Below are 23,896 nucleotides of genomic sequence, written 5' to 3' on the forward strand. Positions count from 1 at the left end.
AAGCAGAGAGAAAGTGAGAACGGTTGTAACAGCTGTGCTGAAAACCAAGAGGAGCAGCAGAGAAAAGGCCAGTAAGCTTTCCTCCTGGACAGCGACGAGATAGAAAGACGGGAGAAAAATGCACGGAGAGGGGGGAGGAAGAGGAGGAAGAAACAAAGTCAGGAAGGAAAAACCTCGGGAGACAGAGAGAGTGTGGGAGGAAGAGAGATTGGTGCTTCAAAAAGAGGGAGGGAGAGGGAAAAGAGAGCTGATAATGAGTGAAAGTTAGAGAGAGAGTGTTTGTGGGGGTGAAACACGTTCTGACGTACCAGCGTCACCAAGCTTTCAAAGCTCTGCTCTCCCATGGCAGCCTTCCTCCCTCTACATGTGATGCTCTGGCAGGTGTGAAGACGGTTGGGCCACTTCAGTGTTTCTGTCTGCAAACCAGACCGAGCGAGAGAGACTATCAGTGCACAGAGTCCTGTTTGTTACTGAGAACCATCAGGTCCAGAGCTGAGGATCAGTCTAAGGCAGAGGTAGTCAACGGTGGCTCTTTACGTCTAAATCTGAAGTATTATTCCCCTGGAAAACTATAAAAGGGAACTTTGACCTCAGAATTATCCTCTGCACTTTGTTTCCCACACTGGAACAGCAGGCTTTGATTGTCAACCTTTGTTTTATATTTCCATTGCCCTTATTTGCAATTGTTAGCACTTTTTACCCTTTTTGCCTCTTTTATCCTGCTTTTCACAAATTACATTTTTTCACTTGTTTGCCACTTTTTGCCAATTTGAGGTGCCTCTTGCCATTACACCCCCCCACACACACACACACACACACACACACACACACACACTCACACCTTTTTGCTGCTTTTTGCCAATTTTAGTTATTTTTCACTCATTTCCTGACCTTTGGTTGTTTTTTGCCCTTTTCTGGTCAATTTTCCATCATTTTTTTGCTGCTTTTTACCATAATTGGTGCGTGTAAGTCATTTTTCGTCATTTGTCACCCATTTCTGCCACTTTTTCTCCCCATTTTTTGTCACTTTTCAGCCAGTTTTTGCCTATTGTACCCCTGTTCACCCCTGTTCACCCAATTTTGGCCACTTTTTTGCAGCTTTGTCACCTATTTTGCCAGCTTTAACTTATTTTTATTGACACTTTCACCCACTTTTCAGCACTTAGACTGTGGTTCTTGTAAAAGTATTTTTCTTGGTTTAGCAGGGTTAAGTACCGCTGATCTAAGCAATCAGTCTCCACATCTTCAGGAAATTCTAAAAACAACAATGAAACCTGGCCCACAGTAGCAGTAGAAGCTTGTTCTTGGCTGGATGGAACATCACAGTTGCAGCACTAGGCAGTACTACTGTGCTAAATCTGTAAACAAACATTTTGACAGAAAAAATACAGATGTGCCCTTGTCATGACTAGATTCAGACAACAGTAAAGGGTGATCAAATATGCAACCAAAACAATGACAGTCTTGGTTTCTAAACCCTGGTGGACTGCAGCAGCTCCACCTTCTGGTCTGATTTCTAAATCATCTCCAGCAGCACCTCTATGAGATTTAGCGGCTCTGTGCAGTTTCCATGTCTGAATGTGGGGAGGAGCTGTCATCCTCATGTATTTCTGTATGGAAAACATTTGGACTGATCTGATCTAGAGTGATGGTAAATCAGCAGAATAAGCTTTTTGACCTATCAACATCCTGAGGAGTCATGAGCAAAAAAAACACCAGAATAATGAAACCTGTGAGTTATTTTAATCCCATTCATACTGAACTCTCAGTAAAGCCACCGTCAGGTCCTAATAATGGAACACAGAGATAAATTCTGACACCAATATGCATAAATGATCATAGCAGCATTGCAGAAATTGCTGTTGTTAAGCGGGCATTCTTGGAACCCATCGGCTACTGTCTGCCAAAATTTCATGGCATCCGCTTTCACCAACAGATATCTGCATAACTGAGATATCCAGGCTAAGATACTCACTTCCATCCACTGGTGATCACTGATGAGAACCTTCAGACAGGAGAGGGAGGAAGGAAGTCTCCTCCTGGATAATCATCTGCACTTTAGTGTTTGTAGAGACTAAAAAGCTTAACTGATGTTCAGGGACAGAAGATGGGTTCTGAACAGTTCGTTCTACTCGACACACAGCTAAAGCTTCATCTAATGCAGCTGAGCAGCTACCAGAACCAGAACAGGAAGCAGTGAGCCAGGGCTTGTTCAGCCAACAGGCTCAATTGTAATGTTTTGAGTAATGTAATGTACTTGGACACTTAATCAGTGAGAGCATCTGGGGTCATAGTAGGGCTGGGAAATTCATCGCAAATTAGATTAAATGGCAATATGGCCTGCTGCAATTTACAAACCGCAGTTGCAATATTTTAACTTAAAATGAGTCAAAAAACCAGTTTGCTTTATTCCTTTATTGCAGCAGCACAGATTTAATGCATATTGTGCAAACATTCAAGTGTCAACACAACGATCCATGAAATATGACATGCTTCTCACTAATCCCTGTTTGCATCAATGCTGATGCTGAACACTGCTGCAGGCAAAGCTTCACCTCCTCCATCCCAGCCTCCTCCTTTATAGACTAAAGCTTCACCTCCTCCATCCCAGCCTCCTCCTTTATAGACTAAAGCTTCACCTCCTCCACCCCAGCCTCCTCCTTTATAGACTAAAGCTTCACCTCCTCCACCCCAGCCTCCTCCTTTATAGACTAAAGCTTCACCTCCTCCACCCCAGCCTCCTCCTTTATAGACTAAAGCTTCACCTCCTCCACCCCAGCCTCCTCCTTTATAGACTAAAGCTTCACCTCCTCCACCCCAGCCTCCTCCTTTATAGACTAAAGCTTCACCTCCTCCACCCCAGCTTCCTCCTTTATAGACAAAAGCTTCACCTCCTCCATCCCAGCCTCCTCCTTTATAGACTAAAGCTTCACCTCCTCCATCCCAGCCTTCTCCTTTATAGACAAAAGCTTCACCTCCTCCACCCTAGTCTCCTCCTTTATAGACTAAAGCTTCACGTCTTCCACCCCAGCCTCCTCCTTTATAGACTAAAGCTTCACCTCCTCCACCCCAGCCTCCTCCTTTATAGACTAAAGCTTCACCTCCTCCACCCCAGCCTCCTCCTTTATAGACTAAAGCTTCACCTCCTCCACCCCAGCTTCCTCCTTTATAGACAAAAGCTTCACCTCCTCCATCCCAGCCTCCTCCTTTATAGACTAAAGCTTCACCTCCTCCATCCCAGCCTTCTCCTTTATAGACAAAAGCTTCACCTCCTCCACCCTAGTCTCCTCCTTTATAGACTAAAGCTTCACGTCTTCCACCCCAGCCTCCTCCTTTATAGACTAAAGCTTCACCTCTCCATCCCAGCTGCCTCCTTTATAGACTAAAGCTTCACCTCCTCCACCCCAGCATTCTCCTTTATAGACAAAAGCTTCACCTCCTCCACCCTAGCCTCCTCCTTTATAGACTAAAGCTTCACCTCCTCCTTCCCAGCTGCCTCCTTTATAGACTAAAGCTTCACCTCCTCCACCCCAGCCTCCTCCTTTATTGACTAAAGCTTCACCTCCTCCACCCCAGCATTCTCCTTTATAGACTAAAGCTTCACGTCTTCCACCCCAGCCTCCTCCTTTATAGACTAAAGCTTCACCTCCTCCTTCCCAGCTGCCTCCTTTATAGACTAAAGCTTCACCTCCTCCACCCCAGCCTCCTCCTTTATTGACTAAAGCTTCACCTCCTCCACCCCAGCCTCCTCCTTTACAGACTGAAGCATCACGTCCTCCACCCTAGCCTCCTCCTCTATAGACTAAAGCTTCACCTCCATCACCCCAGCCTCCTCCTTTATAGACTAAAGCTTCACCTCCTCCACCCCAGCCTCCTCCTTTATAGATTAAAGCTTGTTGCACCCTCATATTCAGATTTACGCTACCATGGATATTCGGGGAAAAAAATCACAATTAGTTCCATCCATCCATTTTCTATACCGCTTATTCCATTCTGGGCCGTGGGGGGCTGGAGCCTATCCCAGCTGTCCTTGGGCGAAAGGCAGTTTACACTCTGGACTGGTCGCCAGTCAATTACAGGGATGACACATCGAGACAGAAAACCAGGCATGCTCACACTCACACCTACAAGCAATTTAGAGTCACCAATTAACCTAATAAGCATGCTTTTAGTGGGAGGAAGCCGGAGTACCTGGAGAGAACCCACGCATGCACTGTGAGAACATGCAAATGCACAGAAACATGTTACTTTGCGAGAAAGGCCCTGACCAGGAAGCGAACCTGCGACCTTCTTGCTGTGAGGCAACAGGCAACCCCTGCACACTGCTGTGCCAAAAATAGATTATTTTTGCAATTTGTTTAGCCCTCATAGGGGGTTTAGGATCTTCCAACTTTTTACCCACTCACCCTGGCAATTGATCAAGTCCCAGTCTGTGTCCAAGCAGGCTGAGACCTCCAGTTGTCCCTGCTGATCCACAGACATGGTAAAGTTTCCACAGCTGAATCTGTTGGACATGTATTAGTTTAGACTTGGTCAGGGAATCACACAATTTATCTTAATTATTTCTGCCTTTGAGTTTAAAGTAGGACATTTACTCCTAAGTATCTAAAAAGGTAAAGTAAGTCATTAAACAAAGTGAGAGGGACTGGGGACCAGGGATGAGCATGAAACCAATGCTTTCTAAAAAATGGGGGAAAATGATCAGATAATTGCTAGAACACCTGGTCTGATGTTATTTCTTCTCATTCCAAGCATTAAGCATAATTTACAAACCTTAGAAAGCAATGAAGAGTGTCTGACTAAACAATTCAAACGTTTCTTATTAATCCTTCAGTCGGTAATAATCAGCACGAATTCTTCATGATGAAATTGCCTGGATATCAAGGATTATAAAGAACAATCAATATTGACTATCTCTGTCATAGTAACGGCAGTGATAATGATAAAAACACCCACATTATTATGACCTGATCATAAAGGGTTATCACCATCAATAACCTTAAAGCTCCCATATCAGTTCAGTTACAGTCTTAAATATGAGACCAATGTTAGATTAGTCATAAATATTTAATCCACTTGTCTGCTGCTTTTATTACTGTCTGTAGATTATTAACAGAAAACATAAAATAATTAAACTACTGAGCAGCTGTGTACTCTAAACAACGGCTTTAAAAACACGATTAGCTTTGCTGAGTGATTTAAAGATGTTAGAAAATTATACAGAAGCATGCGTTGTGTTTGTTTCATTTCTGTGGGTTTGATAAGAAATAAATAATAATGAAAATATTTACTAGTTATCTGCACCTGTCAGTATATAAAAACCTACCCTTTAAACACACAGATATCCCTAGGGGACATTTTCTGCATCTTCTTTAAATGCTAAAATTAATGATTTATATATATATTTTTTTTAAACAAAAACAAACCATGTCTGATCATGACAAGGCAAATCTTTCATCATTGTCATGATTTTATGTGTTTTTAACCCTTTAAATGCCAGTTTGATTATATATTTTCCATATTAAAAATGCTAATTGGATTTTTGAAAATTATTATAAAAGATTATTATAAGTCATCAGTTACCATCAACATTGAGTTTGGTGCATTATTATTTTTTGTGCCGTGTCAGAGTCTCATAACGATTATACACATTTATCCCAAGGGCAGTGTTTCTCAACTCTGTTCAACCAAAGAGCCAAATAGTTGAAAAATACCTTCACAAGAGTGGCAAAACAGCTTAAAGTAGCAAAAAAATGAGTGAAAGGTGGCAAAAATGGTCCAAAGGGGCAAAAACATGACAAAAAAATGATTGAAAAATGATTGAAAGGTGGCAAAAAATTGGGGAAAAAAAAGGAAAAAGGGGTAGTTAATGGCAAAAGGCAGCTTAAATGGGGGAAACAATTGGGCAAAATATGGTGAAAACAGGCAAAAATGGGATAAAAGTCACCAAAAATAGGAAATAAAGTGGTATTTAATGGCAAAAGGTAGCTTAATTGGGGGAAATTGGCAAAAAAATAAAGGTGAAAATGGGCAAAAATGGGATAAAAGTGGCAATAATGGGCAAAAAAAACAGGAAATAGGTGGTATTTAATGGCAAAAGGTAGCTTTAATGGATGAAAAGTGACAAAAATGGCGAAAAAGGGCAAAAAAACCCTTTTTGTAGGTTTTTCTTGGGGGGGATATATTTAAGATTAAGACATAAAAGAGTCACAAATTATCACAAAAGAGCCACATGTGGCTCCAGAGCCACAGGTTGAGTATCATTGGCCTGGGGGGATGCCCTCGACATATCCCCAGCGAAGCAGGTTGGAGTGGTGCTTTAGAGATGCAATTTCTAATATATAACATGCAAAAACCAAGTTTATTTTCATATCAACACCCACAGACATTTTTATTTCATTTCTTTATGCCTTTATTTCACAGAGCTATAAAAAATCCCACTGTAAGTGTGTCTCTTAAGTGCCCTACAGATACTCGCTTGGCCCAAAAAGGTTAACGGTGCCATCTAGTGGTTCATAGTAATAATTACTAGTCTAAGGTCCCCATTCAAAATTGCATCATAGATAAAGGCGGTAACAGTGATACATGGAATTGCAAATTTGCAATCAAAATAAGCAATTATAATGGCTTTAAATGGGTGAGTGATATATATGTGAGTATTTTTCGTATGCACAATACCAAACAGGTCAATGTGATGATTTGGCTTGAAAAATTAAAAATGAGCAAAAATACACATCTTTGAGCGGTTTCATGCCAACAGAACACACATTAGATCAATAATTCCAAAACACAATGCTAAGAAGTGTACCTGATAAACCTGATTAATAAGATCAGTATTATAAACATACTTACTGATATAAAGGCTGAAATATGAAAATAATCAACATTACCATGTGCATGGGGGAAAGAACAGCTAAAAGAAAGTAGTAGGATAAAATATGGACTACTTTGTTAGTGGCTATCATTTACTAAGCTTTCAGTCTGACTTTGGTGGTAATATTAGCAGAGCAGCTTATAAACCTCACAGACGTTATACCGGATGAGACGAGATATGGCGGCGCTCATCCAACTTCTGGTGTGAAGTGGAGGTCCTCTGATGCATCCAGGTCCCCCTCTTTATAATCTTCTTGGGGCCGGATGGAACGCTGTGGGAGCCCGATGTTGTTGCCACTAGATGATTACTTTACAAAAAGCCCTGTTAGAACACACCTAAGACACTAGATAGAGTAAAGCTTGGTACTTATGTTACAGCTAGTTCCCAATGACATGATTTTCCTTGGAAATACTTTTTTTTCACCAGGGCAGATATTTTAAAACTAATCTGAACCACTGGAAGGATAATTTAAAACTTCTGAGCAAATGTCTGAAACTTGTTCAAGAAAGCCCTGAGGTTATCTTCTTTATTTAGTAGTTCTTTCAGCGGTCCTGGTTTATTTTATTCTTGTATTCAGTCTGAGTTATTTATGGCTGACATGTCCTGAAGTGTGGTGTTACATGAATGTGTAAACCAGTGATACTCAACCTGTGGCTCTGGAGCCACATGTGGCTCTTTTATGTCTTCATTTAAATATTATTCCCCCAGAAAACCTTACAAAAGGGACACTTTTTTGCCCTTTTTCACCGTTTTTTGGTCATTTTTTATCCATTTAAGCTACCTTTTATGATTAAATACCACTTTTTCCTACTCTATTGCCCATTTATTAAACTTTTATCCCATTTTTGCCCATTTAAGCCACCTTTTGCCATTAAAAAACATTTTTTCCTACTTTATTGCCCATTTATTAAACTTTTATCCAATTTTTGCTCATTTAAGCTACATTGTGCCATTAAAAAACATTTTTTCCTACTTTTTTCTCAATTTTTGCAACTTTTTACCCATTTTTTACATCCCATTTTTGCCCTTTTTCAGTTTTTTTCTCCCCATTTTCCCCCACTTAATTTTTCTTTTTTTCATTAAATACCACTTTTTTATTAGTTTTTCCCATTTTAACCAATTCTTGTGTCCACTTTTATCCCATTTTGCCCTTTTTCACCCTTTTTCCCAACACTGTTTGCCTATTTAAGCTACCTTTTGCCATTAAATACCACTTGCTTCCTATGTTTTGCCCATTTTTGCTACTCTTGACTGCTTTTTGTCCATTTTAGTCTCTTTTTACTCATTTTTTTGCTACTTTTGGACCATTTTTTGCTACCTGTAACTTATTTTTTTGGAACTTCTCACCTATTTTTGCTACTTTCTAACCATTTTTCCACCTTTCCCTCCCCATTTTCACCCATTATTTGTTGCTTTTTGACCATTTTTGCCACCTTTAACTCATTGTTTTCTACTTCCAGCTGTTTTTGCCACCGTTCACCGCTTAGATTGTGCCTCTTGCAAAGGTATTTTTTAACAGTTTGGCTCTTTGGTTGAGTAGGGCTGAGTAACACTGGTGTAAACTATGATTTTACAGGCCTGTTCTCCATTTTAAACCACCTCCAAATTCAGTTAATAAAGATGGAAGCAAGTGAATGTTCTGAGTGATTCATATGAACTTTTCCATGTTTTATATTGGACTAAGGAAAGAGAGAAAACAGGATATGCACCTGGGTGCAGTTATTATTATGTAGCATATTACCAAATCAATAGCAAGGCTCTGTGGTCAAAAATATCTGAAGGCCAGCAGCTCTAGTGGTCAGTGAGAAGAGGCTCACGCTCCCAGTGTCAATAACCTCTTGATTGAAAAGCAGGGCACTGCTGTAGATCAGAGTCAGGCCTTCTGGACCAGCAGAAGCCCAAATATTTATTTTAGAAGCAGGAAAGAAAGCTTGAAGAAAAGATGAGTAATTCCAGGAGTCACACACTCAGTAATAACCCAGATCCCCCCAAACAGCTGTTTGACAGCACGTCTGATGTATTTACAGCCTTCCCTTGATGCTCATTCTGTCTCGAGTGACAGCCAGTCTGCTCCCACACCTCATCTTTCTGACCCCATTCAGAGCGCTGTGAATCTGGATGACTGGAGCATCACGTGTCCCCTCTGGTGGTTAGAGAGGCGTTTAAAAATCATGAGATGAAGTCTTCTTGCAGTGTTTGGGTGTCTGCTTCATCCCTGTGTGTGTGTGTGTGTGTGCGCACCATACCGCTACAAATCACAGGCCTGCTGTTTTAGCCTATGTAATGTAATCTAATTAGGTCTGCCCTGACACAACAAAGACACCATTAATAAACTGTGCTGTGTTCCTAGCATGCTAACACACACAACCCTCAGGACAGCTTAGCATGCATGTGCCTTTGTGAGAGTGTGTGTATGTGTGTGCATGTGTGTGTGTGATTGTTCAGCTGAAGTCAGTGATTTGTTTTTGACTTGTCCTTTTCTTAGATAAACAGAGTTTTTCACAAGTCCTTGTGGAAAGCTGCTTAAACCAGGGGAATTCCAGTGTGTAGCATCATAGGAGACACATATATAAACTCGAACTCTCCAGACTAGAGGAATTAATCCATGAAGATTAATTTAGACTGCAAGGAGGGAAAATAAAGAAACAGAACATTTCACACAGTGCTGTGAAAAAGTATCTGCTGCCTTCCTGAGTTCTTATGTTTTTGCACATTAGTCACGCTTGAATGTTTGAGATCATCAAACAGATTTTATTGTTAGAATCTCAGCGAGATCACTCATGCAAAACAATCATCCATCCATCCATCCATCCATCCATCCATCCATCCATCCATGCATCCATCCATCCATCATCCATCCATGCATCCATCCATCCATCATCCATCCATCCATCCATCATCCATCCATCCATCCATGCATCCATCCATCCATCATCCATCCATCCATCCATCCATCCATCCATCCATGCATCCATCCATCCATCATCCATCCATCCATCCATCCATCCATGCATCCATCCATCCATCCATGCATCCATCCATCCATCCATCCATCCATGCATCCATCCATCCATCCATCCATCCATGCATCCATCCATCATCCATCCATCCATCCATCCATCCATCCATCCATCCATCCATCATCCATCCATCCATCCATCCATCCATCCATCCATCCATCCATCCATCCATCCATCATCCATCCATCCATCCATCATCCATCATCCATCCATCCATCCATCCATCCATCCATCCATCCATCCATCATCCATCCATCCATCCATCCATCCATCCATGCATCCATCCATCATCCATCCATCCATCCATCCATCCATCCATCCATGCATCCATCCATCCATCATCCATCCATCCATCATCCATGCATCCATCCATCCATCCATCATCCATCCATCCATCCATCCATCCATCCATCCATCATCCATCCATGCATCCATCCATCCATGCATCCATCATCCATCCATCCATCCATGCATCCATCATCCATCATCCATCCATCCATCCATCCATCCATGCATCCATCCATCCATCCATCCATGCATCCATCATCCATCCATCCATCCATCATCCATCCATCCATCCATCCATCATCCATCCATCCATCATCCATCCATCCATCATCCATCCATCCATCCATCCATCCATCCATCCATCATCCATCCATCCATCCATGCATCCATCCATCATCCATCCATCCATCCATCCATTCATCCATCATCCATGCATCCATGCATCCATCCATCCATCCATCCATCATCCATCCATCCATCCATCCATCCATCCATCCATCCATCATCCATCCATGCATCCAACCATGCATTTATCATACATGCATCCATCCATCCATCCATCATCCATCCATCCATCCATCCATGCATCCATCATCCATCCATCCATCCATCATCCATCCATCCATCATCCATCCATCCATCATCCATCCATCCATCCATGCATCCATCCATCCATCCATCATCCATCCATCCATCCATCCATCCATCCATCATCCATCCATGCATCCATCCATCCATGCATCCATCATCCATCCATCCATCCATGCATCCATCATCCATCCATCCATCCATGCATCCATCCATCCATGCATCCATCCATCCATCCATCCATGCTTCCATCATCCATCCATCCATCCATCATCCATCCATCCATCCATCCATCCATCCATCATCCATCCATCCATCATCCATCCATCCATCATCCATCCATCCATCCATGCATCCATCCATCATCCATCCATCCATCCATCCATTCATCCATCATCCATCCATCCATGCATCCATGCATCCATCCATCCATCCATCATCCATCCATCCATCATCCATCCATCCATCCATCCATCCATCATCCATCCATCCATCCATCCATGCATCCATCCATCCATCATCCATCCATCCATGCATCCATCCATCCATCCATCATCCATCCATCCATCCAACATCCATCCATCCATTCATGCATCCATCCATCCATGCATCCATCCATCCATCCATCCATCCATCCATGCATCCATCCATCCATCCATCCATCCATCCATCCATCCAACATCCATCCATCCATTCATGCATCCATCCATCCATGCATCCATCCATCCATCCATCCATCCATGCATCCATCATCCATCCATCCATCCATCCATGCATCCATCCATCCATGCATCCATCCATCCATCCGTCCATCTTTTTCCATTTATCAGAGGTTGGATTTCGGGGGCAGCAGCCTAAGCTGGGATGCCCAGTGTTCCTCTCCCTGGCCACTTCGTCCAGCTCTTCCCGGGGGATCCCAAGGCATTCTCAGGCCAGCCGGGACACATAGTTTCTACAGAGTGTCCTGGGTCTTCCCCGGGGGGCCTCCTCCCAGTGGGACCTTCACGGAACACCTCACCAGGGAGGCGTCCCGGGCAGGCATCTGGACCAGAAGCCCGGGCCACCTCATCTGGCTCCTCTCAACGCAGATACAAAATGTATTTTTAAAAACAGTTTCATCTGGGGAAAAGCCATCCAAACCTACCTGTCCCTTTGTGAAAACATATAGTTCCCCTCCAAAAAGTAAAGAAGGCTCAGCAGCTTTAGACATTCACTTAGTGTTCAGGTTCTGTTATCAGGTTTTTATTACCTTTAAAATAAAAGCTCCAAAGTCAGCTTCAGAAAACTATTAAAACCATGGCAGAAGGGTTTACACATTAATTCATAAAGCATTAAATATATCATTCCTTTATTACAGCTGATAATCACTTACAACAACTGTAATAATGCTTTATGAATACATTTATAATGCTGTTATAAATGTTTCCATAATTTCCATTGTAGAGGTCAGGTCATAGAAAGTATAATATAATATAATATAATATAATATAATATAATATAATATAATATAATATAATATAATATATAACCTGTATTTCAAAAGTCTTAGGGATCATCAGGATGTTTCTAGTCAAATGTGAGACGAGCCTTTGTGTTCATGTTGGTCAGCAGTGGTTTTGGCCTTGGAACTCTCCCATGATGCCATTGTTGCCCAGTGTTTAGATTAATATGAACTCTGACCTCAACGGAGTCAGTGAGGCTTGCAGGTCTTTAGATGTGGTTCTGGGTTCTTCTGGGACCTCCTGGATGAGTCTTTGATGTGGTCTTGGAGTCATTTTGCTAGGCTGGGTCAGTCCTGGGACGGTTCACCACTGTTCACAGTTTTCTCCATTTGTGGATAATGGCTCTGACCATGGTTCTCTGGAGTCCCAAAGCCTTGGAAATGTCTTAGTAACTTTTTCCAGACTGATAGATGTCAGTGATTTTGTTCTCATCTGTTCCTGACTTTCTTTAGATGGCGGTATGATGCGTTTGTTTCTTAGCTCTTGTAGCCTACTCTACATTATCAGACAGTGTAATTAAGGGATTTCTTATGCTACAGGTCTGGCAGTACTTAGGTCTCGGTGTGTCTTTTAGATCATTAGATCATTATTTAAAAACTGCATTTTGTATTTACTCAGGTAATTTTTAAGTTAGTTTGATGATCTAAAACATTTAAGAGTGAGAAATATAAATAAAGGAATCAGGAGGGGAGCAGATATTTGTTCACAGCGCTGCATTTCTCATATTTTCAGAGGCCTGCTTCATCAGCTGTCAGACTAAATCCCATGTGTGTTCAGTGTGCTATAAATATGCTACGTTGTGCTCTTATACTCCATCATATTAACAACAGGTGTGGTTTGGCTGACCACCTGCTACCCACCGCAGTAATACACACATCCATACACACACACACCCAAGGCTAAAGGCAATGACAGAATGAGAGCACACTGAGGAAAAGTGGCCTTACACTAATTCTGAATCAACACCCTCCCACATCCAGACAGAAGCGGTGTCGGGCCTGGAGATGAGGAAACACAGACAGATGGGGACGCAGCCTTCGGGTGCTGTGGGTAAAACTGTGCCTGCTTTTCAACAAAAGAGAGAATTACATTTGAATCTTCAGTATGTTGACATTTTAGGTACACTGTTCACCACAGAGTCACTGAGAAAACCTCGTCCAGCCTGGAGTCAAACATTCATAAAAAAGGCCAGACTCCTCTCTCTCCTGTCTGTCTCTGAGATGCTGAAGGCTCAGAATGCTCTCAGGTAAAAACATCTTGTGAATATTGAATTGGCTGCAATCCCAGATGCTGCTGAGCACGAGCAATGATAATTACAGCAGGACTGCTGATGTGCTAAAAATTAAGCAGATTTCCCACCTCCATGAGAAAACGTGGCCTTCATCAGGTTACCGAGTCTCTCTGAAGCCAGCAGTGATTAAAACACACCGAGGTGACCTAGATAAGTAGCAATCAAGGTGGGAAGGCGCAAAATAGAGAGCATGATGGAGAGAGAGAGAGAGAGAGATACCACCCACATCCAGAATTCCTGATTCCTCATTAAGACCGACACAGAGGGATTCATAACACAATATTTGACTGGATCAAATGCAGCGGTTGAAACCACATTAACACAGTCTCAGGACTAAAATGTTAAACACACAAATGCTCAGCTAATCAGGCATTTAATGGGCTGTGATTGCTATTGTTCTGGGGATTCTAACAAGGCTTGTTAAAAAGCTATTTGGCTCTGTTTCCCGCAGCACAGAGACTCGAGAAGTGGTGATGGTTATGTCAGGGAATCCCTGGATAAACACGACTGTTCACAACATCTTTGCTTTCTTTACGATGTGATGCTACTATGTAATTCTACTATCATGCTAGTACAATGTAAATACAGAGCAGAATTAGGTTCTGAGTAAAAAGAGAGATCATGTAAAATCAGGAAGAACTAACCTCACATTGCTCCCTGACACTGATTTGGTATCATTAATTTTAAAGTTAAATTTTACATTTACAGCAGTGATTTTCAGTAAGTTCACAACAGTGAGTTCAGTTTGTCCTCCCCCCTTTTTTCTGCTGCTCATCACTGTCTGAAAGTCAGACAGCAGACGGTGGGATTCAGAGCTTTTCTGCATGTACATGGAGTTTTCAGAAGTGACAGAAAAGTCCTCATCTTCCACCACAACAAAGATAAGAATGCTAGAAAGTCAAAATACCACAGGGAGGAGGGAGATTAGGGCTCTGCTGGGGTCAAATGAGTGGCACTATTGTCTAACCCAGTGGTTCCTAACTGGTTGGGAATAAAGACCCACTATGACGGCGTTAAAATGAACCGTGATGGTTTGTTTGAGCAGAGTGATGTTGTTCAGCCTCGCAGACCCTGAGGAGGATGAATAAAAGTGACAGAGCTGAATGACTGTGTGATGGTAAATGACATTAACCAGGTCCTGGTTTTTGCCTGTTCCTACCAGAACCAAGCAGACTGAACCAATAACTGACCGAGGACCCGGCCTCCTCCTGTCAGTGTCAAAGCAAAAATCATCATAGCGTCCGTTAATAATGATATTATTTCACTTAATAATGATTTTTTTCCCCTTAATAATGATGTTTTTCCCTTTAACTATATTATTTTCTCTACTAATATTATTTCCCTTAATAATGATATTATTTCCCCTAATAATGATTTTTTCCCTTAATAATCTTATTTCCCCTAATAATAATTTTATTTCCCTTAATAATAATAATATTATTTTCATTAATATTATTTCCCTTAATAATAATATTTTCATTAATAATATTATTTCCCTTAATAATATAATTTCCCCTAACAATAATATTATTTCCCTTAATAATGATATTATTTCTTCTAATAATGATATTATTTCCCTTAATAATAATATTATTATGTTTATTAATAATATCATTTCCCTTAATAATAATATTATTTTCCCTTATAATATTATTTCCCTTAATAATATTATTTTCCTTAATAAAATGATTTCTCCCAAATAATATCATTTCCCCTAATAATAATATTATTTCCCTAATAATATTATTTCCCTTATTATTATATTTTTTAAATATTATTTTCTTTACTAATATTAATTCCCTTAATAATATTATTTCCCTTAATAATTTTTTAAAATATTATTTTCTTTACTAATATTATTTCCCTTAATAATTTTTTAAATATAATTTTCTTTACTAATATTATTTCCCTTAATATTTCCCTTAATAATGATGTTATTTCCTTTAATGATATTTTCTTTAATGAGTATATTATTATATCATTATTAACAGAAGAATACAATTATTAATGGAAGTATAATTAAAGGAAATAGAATCATCATTAAAGGAAATAATCTAATTATTAAAGAAAAAAATATTACTACAGGAATTAATAGAATTATTAAAAGAAATTTCCTTAAAGGAATAATAGGGCCATTAAAGGATTATGCTATACTTAAATGTCTTCTTCTGTTTGAAGTATTTAAACAGAAGTGTCTCCTCTACATCACTGTGAGGGTTTATCCCAGCTCAGTTTTATTTAGGGGGCATGCTCATTCAGTCCCATCCATGCAGCTGTTAAACTGAGCTTCCTCTGAGTAGACAGTGGCCTCAGTTATCAGGTTTATGATTGGCTCTGCTCAGAGTCAGGCTCTACATCCCCACTAACATGAACACTGGTTCATTACTAAGTTTTGTTGGTTTGTTGTAGAGGTTCTGAACTTTTCCAGCTGTCAAAGACTTTGACAGTCCTTTATTTGATTTTAAGGACACAGGCTCTGTGTCACCTTAGATTCTTGACCTGACTCTCCAATAGATGACTGCTTTATATGAAATTAAAACACCCCGGCTGTTCGGCCCCTCCAACCTCATTCAACTGTGACTTATTTTCTAAGCTTCCTCTGCACTTCAGCTTTATTACTGTTCAGAGACAATACCAACAGGGTGTAGACATGTGGATCAGGTCATTAACACCATACCCGGGCTGGGAGTCAGGAGATGGCTTTTCTTTTCTATCACAAGATGCCGAGCCAGACAGAACACCTAATCCTGCACAAAAGCACGCACACATGAACACCTGACATCCACAGAAGGCCTGGGAGGACTAAATGTACAGCTTGTGGACAAAGTCTGGCTATGTGGAGTTAACGCCTCTATATTTGGTTAGAGGGTTTTAGGAGTGCAGCCAGGAGGTGGAGGGCTCAGCAATGCACAGCTGTATGAGGATGAGATGCTTCTACATGAGCACCAACAGCAGGACATGTGCACCACCTAGTGGTGATGATGGGCAGCAGCAATTTATAGTTTCAAATCTCAGCCGTGATCTCTCCTTTCTTTTACACTACAGCAGATGCTTAATGACCACACTGTACCTGCACCACCAGAGGACCTAAGGACAAACACAGAGAGCCTGTTTGTGGGTGTAGTGGAGAATTTGGCTGCTAGATCATCATTAATACATTTTCAAACCTTCTTTGCCATCAACAAAGTGACAAAACTTCTTCTAATACTCAGTATGACAAAAAAGAGACAGGCTGAATGGCGGTTTTAAAATGTTTATTAAAAAATAAAATAGAAAAAAATATATTTACATAAAAATGTCAAAAAAAAAAAAAAAAAAAATCTGGGCGGTGGTTACCTCTGACCACCAGTAGCTTGGTGTCCATTTCGAGGGCCACTGCTCACATGAATCAGCCAGGACAAAGAGGGGCTGCCTCCTTTTTTAAACAGCAGCCGCTAGTTTAAAATCCCTCATCATATCCCAATGGGGGGAATATTACAATGCATCTACGTGTACATGTGTACGCGTCTCAGCAGTCCTAGCCGCTCTCTGCTCCCGGCCACCTTCAGCTCATCTGCAGATGTGAAGTTAATCTGGCAGCACAGAAAGTGACAAAGAGAAGAGTAAATGCAGACTAGGACCGCTGACATGCACATCGATTTTAAACCATACAGACTTCTTAGGATACTGCATGTAAAGTCTTTAATGTGAGGATGCAGGCAACTCTAACCCAGTCAACAACCTTCCTTCACCAATTTCATTACCAGCCTCTTGCTATTGCTGGTACTGATTTTTAAAAGCAGACATGGCTGTTGGGATGCAGTTTGATGGATGGGAAATTTTTGATATTCACTTTTTAAATCATATTTGTATCGGGTTAGAACTGCATTAGAATGATCATTGCATTCACCAATGCAGTCAGTTCAGATGGTTTGAAATAATCAGAGAATTATCTCTGGGAAAGACAGCATGACTGGGCACATCTCCAAAAACTGCCTTCCTACCAGTCTGGTGCCATCACAATGCCAACCTGGTCAAATCACTGACTGAAGGATTTCTCCTTTAAAGGTGAGGATTATCTCATAATTTAAACAGTCTCTGAGTTTAGAAAAGCAGAAACTTTATCTGAGATTGGTGTAGTTTGACTGGAAGGTCAGAGTTGCGATTGTTTTCATGAAAACTCTAAATAAATAGTGTAACAGAGTCTTGATAAAAAGGGGAGAATTGGTGGTGGACACTTTGGCCACGTCTGAAGTGCACCAGCAGAGAGCAAGTCGCTCTCTTGGTGCTGATGAATTGTTGGGTGTCTGATTAAAAAACAGTGGCGTCATGAGTCTCAGTACTTTCTTACACACGTTTCACTATGTCACACACACTACACAGACCCAGACCCAGACCCAACCAGTGACATTAACATCCCCCGGTCTTTACATTTGACAGCTACATGTAGAAAACTAGATTTGAAACATGTCAGGATCTTCATACAAATACAGGGGTGTCAGAAGATGGGGTCACATGAGTTCGCTTGTAAGTCTGACAGCTAAGGTTTCCGTCCAACAAGCGAAAAAAAAAACTGGAAGGAATGGAGTTGACACAATAATTTCAATAATCCACTTGCATAGTAATAACAACGGCGAGTGTAGTGTTCTGGGCGAGTCACAGCCCTCCACAGTCCTGTCTGTGAGTGTGTGTATTTGTGTGACACGGTGTGCTCGCTGAAAACAACTTACACACACTCCTAGTAAACACAAAGAAAGGCATTGCAAACAATTAGCGGAAGTACCTGGCAATCAAATATACACAAGATTCCTGAACGGAATCAAAATATAATTCCCTTTCATGAGGGTCCTTGGTTCAGGAAGACTCCCCTCTCTCTCCCTACTGTCCAGGACAACAAGCCTTCTCACTGAGCATGGTAGTGCTGGCCTGCACAGATTTTACAGCTGCCAGCAGAGTCAACCTCAGCCCTGGGATCAGATCTCTACAACTCTGTTTCTCCACCAGAGAGAGAGGAAGAGGATTTCTCTGACATGAAATCAGCGGCTTTCTGCCACCTCACCTTAAACTTGATCTTCAAATTCAAGTCAGATCAGCTGTAGCCTTCATGGCCCCAACCTGCCTACATGTTACAAAAATAGACGAGCACAAAAAAGAGAACACAATAGCATATATGTTAAACAGAATAGGCTCTTTTAGACCAAAATCCTGCACTGTCTGGAGGCTTTCCTTTTAAAAGAGCCTCTGGTGTAGAGAACATGGCCAAGAAATTAAAAAAATAGCAGGCCAATGCCAGCCTTCCCCTGACTGACAAGATATGGCAACAGCACAGTCCCACAGACATCAACACACACACACACACACACACACACACACACACACACACAATCTCTGCAACCACTGCTAAAGCTCTATCTTAAGAGAAGAAACCTCTTTTTAGCTAAAATAGAAGTAAATCTATTCCCCTTGTTTCGTAGGATATCCCGGGGTGCAATTTCCCTCTGTACCTCTGACAAACTGGACTGAGGAACAAAACCTCCATGAGGACTTTCATGTTCACCCCGCCCATCGTCACAAGACAGGCTTGGAAAAAAGGAAGGAATATCCAGATAAGAGCTATGTATCCCTTTTTGATCCAGCTTCTCCACATCAAACAGCACACGTGGTGCAAGAGAAGAAGAGAACTGAGGTCCATCTAACACACACACACACACACCCACACACACACACTCCAGAGATGCTGCCTGGGGAAACTTTTGTAAACAAAATTTAAAATTCTACAAAAATAAAACAGTATAAAATGCCTTTACATACACACACAAAATTAAATAAGCAAAATAACATTATTGCACAAAATGAAAAACCGTTTGTTCTTAAGTGTTTAAACTGAAAAATAACACTGAACCACAGGCAGCTTGGCTGCAAGGGCTAAGACGAGGTCAAGTCAACTTGGCAGATGCATCTCCACCAAGTCCCATAAAAACAGAGAAAAAAAACAACAGAAATTGACCTGAAAGCAAAGATGGGATCAATAAAATACTGAAAGTAACATAATGTAACCTAAAAGACTGTGAACAAAAGCCATGCAGAAATGGAAAGGTAGATATAGTAGGAGAAAGATGCAGAGCTGAGGGCTTTTGATCCACGTGGCGGCCGCCCCAGAGTGAAACTGCTGGTCTCTGCTGGTCCTCTGTCTGCCTGTCCGTCCTCCTTCAAGACAAATGAAGAGCCAGGATCTCGCAGCCAGAGAGGAGAGAGAGGAAAGTGGAGGAAGAGGAGTGGTTTCTATCTGCTGAGGCTAACCGGAAGGCTGTCCCTCTTTCTGCGTCGCCAAGTGTTGCGGTGATATTGTGTGTGCGTGTGAGTGTGTGTGTGTCCGCGGTTAACCAGCACAGGGTTGTTGACCAGTGGTGGGTTGTGGAAGCCCTTCACATTAAACTTCGCTCCGTTCTGAGGAGGAGAGGGAGAGCAGAGAGAGAGAAAATAATTCAGACACATGTCCAAAGAAAAATGAACTGCATCAGTGTCACTGTGTGGATGTGTATGCTTGTGTGTCGATGCGTGTGCTGGAAAGAAACGCCTTGATGACGTGTTTGAGTCAGCCTGAGCCTACCTTGTGTGTGTGGCTGGAGTGGGGGCTGGGCGGAGGCTGGGGGCTGGAGGGGGCAGGGGGGTTAGCATGGGCTGGGGGGGGCATATGGAAGAAGGGGGGGAGCCCGGTGTCTATACACACCTGTCTGCCAGGTATGGAGTGCATTGCTAGACCACCGGGCAGTGACACGCGAGCCTGGAGGACACAAAGTAAGCATGATTAGTTGCAAGAAAACCGTCAATTTCCTTTGTCCTAAACTGGTTCCAGTCATCTCTCAGGGAGGACTTGATCTGTGTGTTGGGTCCAGTACTCCTCTGTGGTGCCCCAGCTAAGCTGGGGGTCCCTCAAGTTCTTGGATGTGCTTCTTTTGGGGTCATCTTTTAGAAAAATACATTTCTTTTTATTGCTTTGCAGATGATTCACAGATCTACCTGCCCATGAATGAACAGACTCCATGAACGCTTTGTTGCATCGTCTTGAAGATGTCTGAATGGAGCTAAATTTTTGACATTAAACAAAATCATTATCTTTGATTAATCTGAACTCCTGTACATTTCTGACAGTGTTTTGGCCCTCCAGTGTCCTACAGTCGGCCCTCTGTCAAATATCTCGGAGGCTGCTGTTGGTTAAAATATGCCAAATAAATACATTGTTACTTGTCCAGAGAGTAACTTTGCTACTCCATTATGTCCACTCTTGATGCTGCCTACCTGTGAACCTGGATGCATGAGGAGATGGTGTCCTCCCATGCCTGGCTTGCCCAAGTTAAGGCCTGGTGGTAAAGCGAGGCCCAGGGGTGGGAAAGACGGGTATGGTGGCAGGGCTGGTGGAGGGACTGGACAGGGTAGTGCTGAATCAGAGTCCTGAAAAATAATGAGGAGAGACAATAAGAGGAGTTGTGTATGCTATTTTAAAAGCTATGTTTTATACCATCAGATCAGAGAATAATATCAGCCATGTTCAATACCCAACAGATCCACACAAATGCATTAGAGCTGAAAAAGGCACAGAGCCAATCAGTGTTTATCCTGTCGACTAAAACTATGACTAAAATGTTCGTCGACAGCCTTTTCTAATGAGGAAGGCCAGACGAAGGGCCGATCCCATTTCTACACCTTCTCCTTCAAACAGAGTGGTAAGAGGTAGGGGTGAAAACCTTCCCTTAAGAAATGGGACGCCACTTGACTGGTCTTCACAGTGCGTCGAATGCAGTGCATGCTGGGCTCAGCATACCCCTTGGTTTCAAGTGTGGTCCTAAAAAAAATCTTTGTTTCAAGGGCTATGGCCCTCAATTCCAAAGAGAATTGGGACACCCCTTCACCTGACGTGAACACTCAAAACCAAGGGGAAGGGCTGAGATAAGGGCTAAGGGGGAGAAATGGGATTGACCCTAAGACTAGCTAGAAGTCAATCTTTGATGACAAAAAAAGAGATGAAAACTAAGTTTTAGATGATTTTTTGCTGAATTATCTGACATGTCAGTATGGTCATCAGTGCATGCTAAAAGGAACCCTGCATGATCAGACAAGTTCATCTTGTTGGATAGATATTTGTATCTCTCATATTTATGTTGAACTAAAAACCCTCTAGATATCTGCATTTTGAGTAGTTTGAGTTTATAAACTCACCAGGAGGCTGCCATGTTTTGGTCTGACCTGGCGCTGTGATGTCAGAGTGCCGCAGCGCTCTTCCCCTTGTCTATACAGTAACCTGTTTCAGACTGGCAGCCAGTGTTAGGGCTGCATCTCAGAGACGCTGCACGTCTCACGCTCAGAGGATTTTAAGATTTGAGGTCTCTTCTATTTTTTCCTTACACCATAAGCGATTATCGTCAAACTAGACAGAAAAATGATAAACACAGAGCCATATTTACCTTGTTGTGGCAAATATTTACTTCCACCTTGGTAGAATATGTTTAAGATCTGTTTCTTGATGAACCAGATGAAGGCCTCGAGCTAAAATGCGTCTGTTTAATAAAGTTATTCCTCAAACTTCTACTATTTATGAAGCTCTCTGTTTCCACACGGTTCAAAATGTTGCAGGTAAAGATAAACACAGTACAAAAACACTTCTGGTTTGTGCTTTTCAAAGTAAAAGCCCACTTTGGCATTTCTTTGGAGTAACTCACTTCGTATGTACACACTGCTTTCATTTTGAAAAGCTCCTGGCACGCTTTCGCTGTACACTGAATCAGGTCACTTGTAGGGAGGTTTCTTGGGGTCAAACTTAGAAGGATGACAGAGCTTTGACAACAGGAGGAAACAACATGCAGCAAACTCGTGTCTGGTATGAAAGCTGTTATGCAGGCCTCGACCGCCCGCAAAAACAGTTACTGCATAGGAACGGCGAGGGGCGCTGCAGCACTGTGACGCCACCAAGACGCCAGGACTGACCAAAACATGGTGGCATCCTGGTGAGTTTATTAACTCAAATGAGTCAAAATGCAGATATCTAGTGAGTTTTTTAGTTTAATATACATACACAAATATCTATCCAACAAGATGAACTCGTCTGATCATGCAGGGTTCCTTTTAAATCTTTTAAGTATTGATAGAGCATTAATGTAAGTGTTTTACATTTATATTCACTTTACAATTTGGCTGATAAATGAGATCAAAGAGAATAAATGTGACTGAAAGTAAAGACTAAAACATTAGGACTTTCACTGACAAAAACTAAATCTAGAAAAGCAGTCTAAATTAACATCATTTGTTTACGTTTGATGCTTTAAGGCAATGCTACAGCGTGTGCCCATCTGCTCTTTCTACTCATCTATGTGCTCTTACATTGTCTGATCCAGACAGCGAGGAGACCGAGGAAGCTGAAGAGTGCTGCTGAGGGCTGGAGATGGACATTGGGGAGTCTGCACTGTGGGGAGAGACAGAGTCCCTTTGCTGCTCCTCGGACCCAACACCTCCTCCTAGCACGCAGGGCTCCTGCTCCGACACCGGCTCCTTAGGAGGTGAAACTGTTGAAACCACATACAAGATTCAGTTATATCCTACACACTGAGTTTACTTGAGTGCAATACCTGTAGATAAACAGTTACATTTTTGGGGTGGCCCATTAAAATCTCAATAAAACATAATCTACTGATAATACTCCTTTCCTCTGATATCTGTAGTGTGGTTAAAAGACATTCTTCTGAATCACGCAGGACAGAGAAGATCATTCATACTCTGCTCAGTGATCAGTCTTGGTTTTAAGACACCATCACTGAAAAACAAGCATTTTTTCTCTACAGTAAAATTGTTAGTTTAAGACTGAGCAATCATACCTCTGTTGTCAGTTCGTGTCAGATCCCTGCCCCCCCACTTCTTAATGATCCAGTCCCTGTAGTCAATCACTTCCTGTGTCAACCTGATTATTCGTCCCAGGGTGCTGCAGGTAAGGGGAAGATTAGTGTCTAGAAAGAACCGCTTCAGTATAAGTGATCTTTAGTACTTCTAAATGGATTGAATGCCAACCTTTCAGAGTCTTTGTTGGGAAATGACTGTGCGAGTGGGGATACAGCATGACTTAGGACAGTGTAGGCGTAGTCAAACACCTGCTTGACGTGCATGGCACCATAGGAACCCCTCCCGACATCATTTCCTGCATGGAGACAAGACAGACAACACCACAGCAGAGAAGATTATTAAGAATGATCGCCAAAGAGAGCCGAAAGATCTACAGAATGCTTCCTTAAAACTGTGATCAACTATTTCCTGCTGTAGATATGACATACTCACACAGGGGAAGGTAAACAAAACAGATAAACAATGT

At 41.7% G+C, this 23,896-nt stretch overlaps 1 protein-coding gene across 2 annotated transcripts in view; it reads right to left on the reverse strand.

Annotated features, from left to right (window-relative positions):
* Positions 1–16,806: 16,806 nt before the first annotated feature.
* Positions 16,807–23,896, reverse strand: part of tent4a (terminal nucleotidyltransferase 4A) — a 30,798-nt gene continuing 23,708 nt past the window's right edge. The window contains exons 8-13 of one of the 2 annotated variants that reach the window (XM_041808988.1): positions 23,599–23,725; positions 23,409–23,512; positions 22,918–23,099; positions 20,842–20,994; positions 20,273–20,326; positions 16,807–19,989 (exon numbers count right to left, since the gene is read on the reverse strand). In XM_041808988.1, the coding sequence (XP_041664922.1) occupies positions 19,825–19,989; positions 20,273–20,326; positions 20,842–20,994; positions 22,918–23,099; positions 23,409–23,512; positions 23,599–23,725 (785 nt within the window). In that variant the 3' untranslated portion in view covers positions 16,807–19,824. Of the gene's footprint in view, positions 19,990–20,152; positions 20,327–20,841; positions 20,995–22,917; positions 23,100–23,408; positions 23,513–23,598; positions 23,726–23,896 lie in introns of both variants that reach the window. The other variant, XM_041808987.1, reaches the window with a different exon arrangement.

This window comes from Cheilinus undulatus, linkage group 16 (assembly GCF_018320785.1).
Source record: "Cheilinus undulatus linkage group 16, ASM1832078v1, whole genome shotgun sequence".
NCBI classification, from domain to species: Eukaryota; Metazoa; Chordata; class Actinopteri; order Labriformes; family Labridae; genus Cheilinus; species Cheilinus undulatus.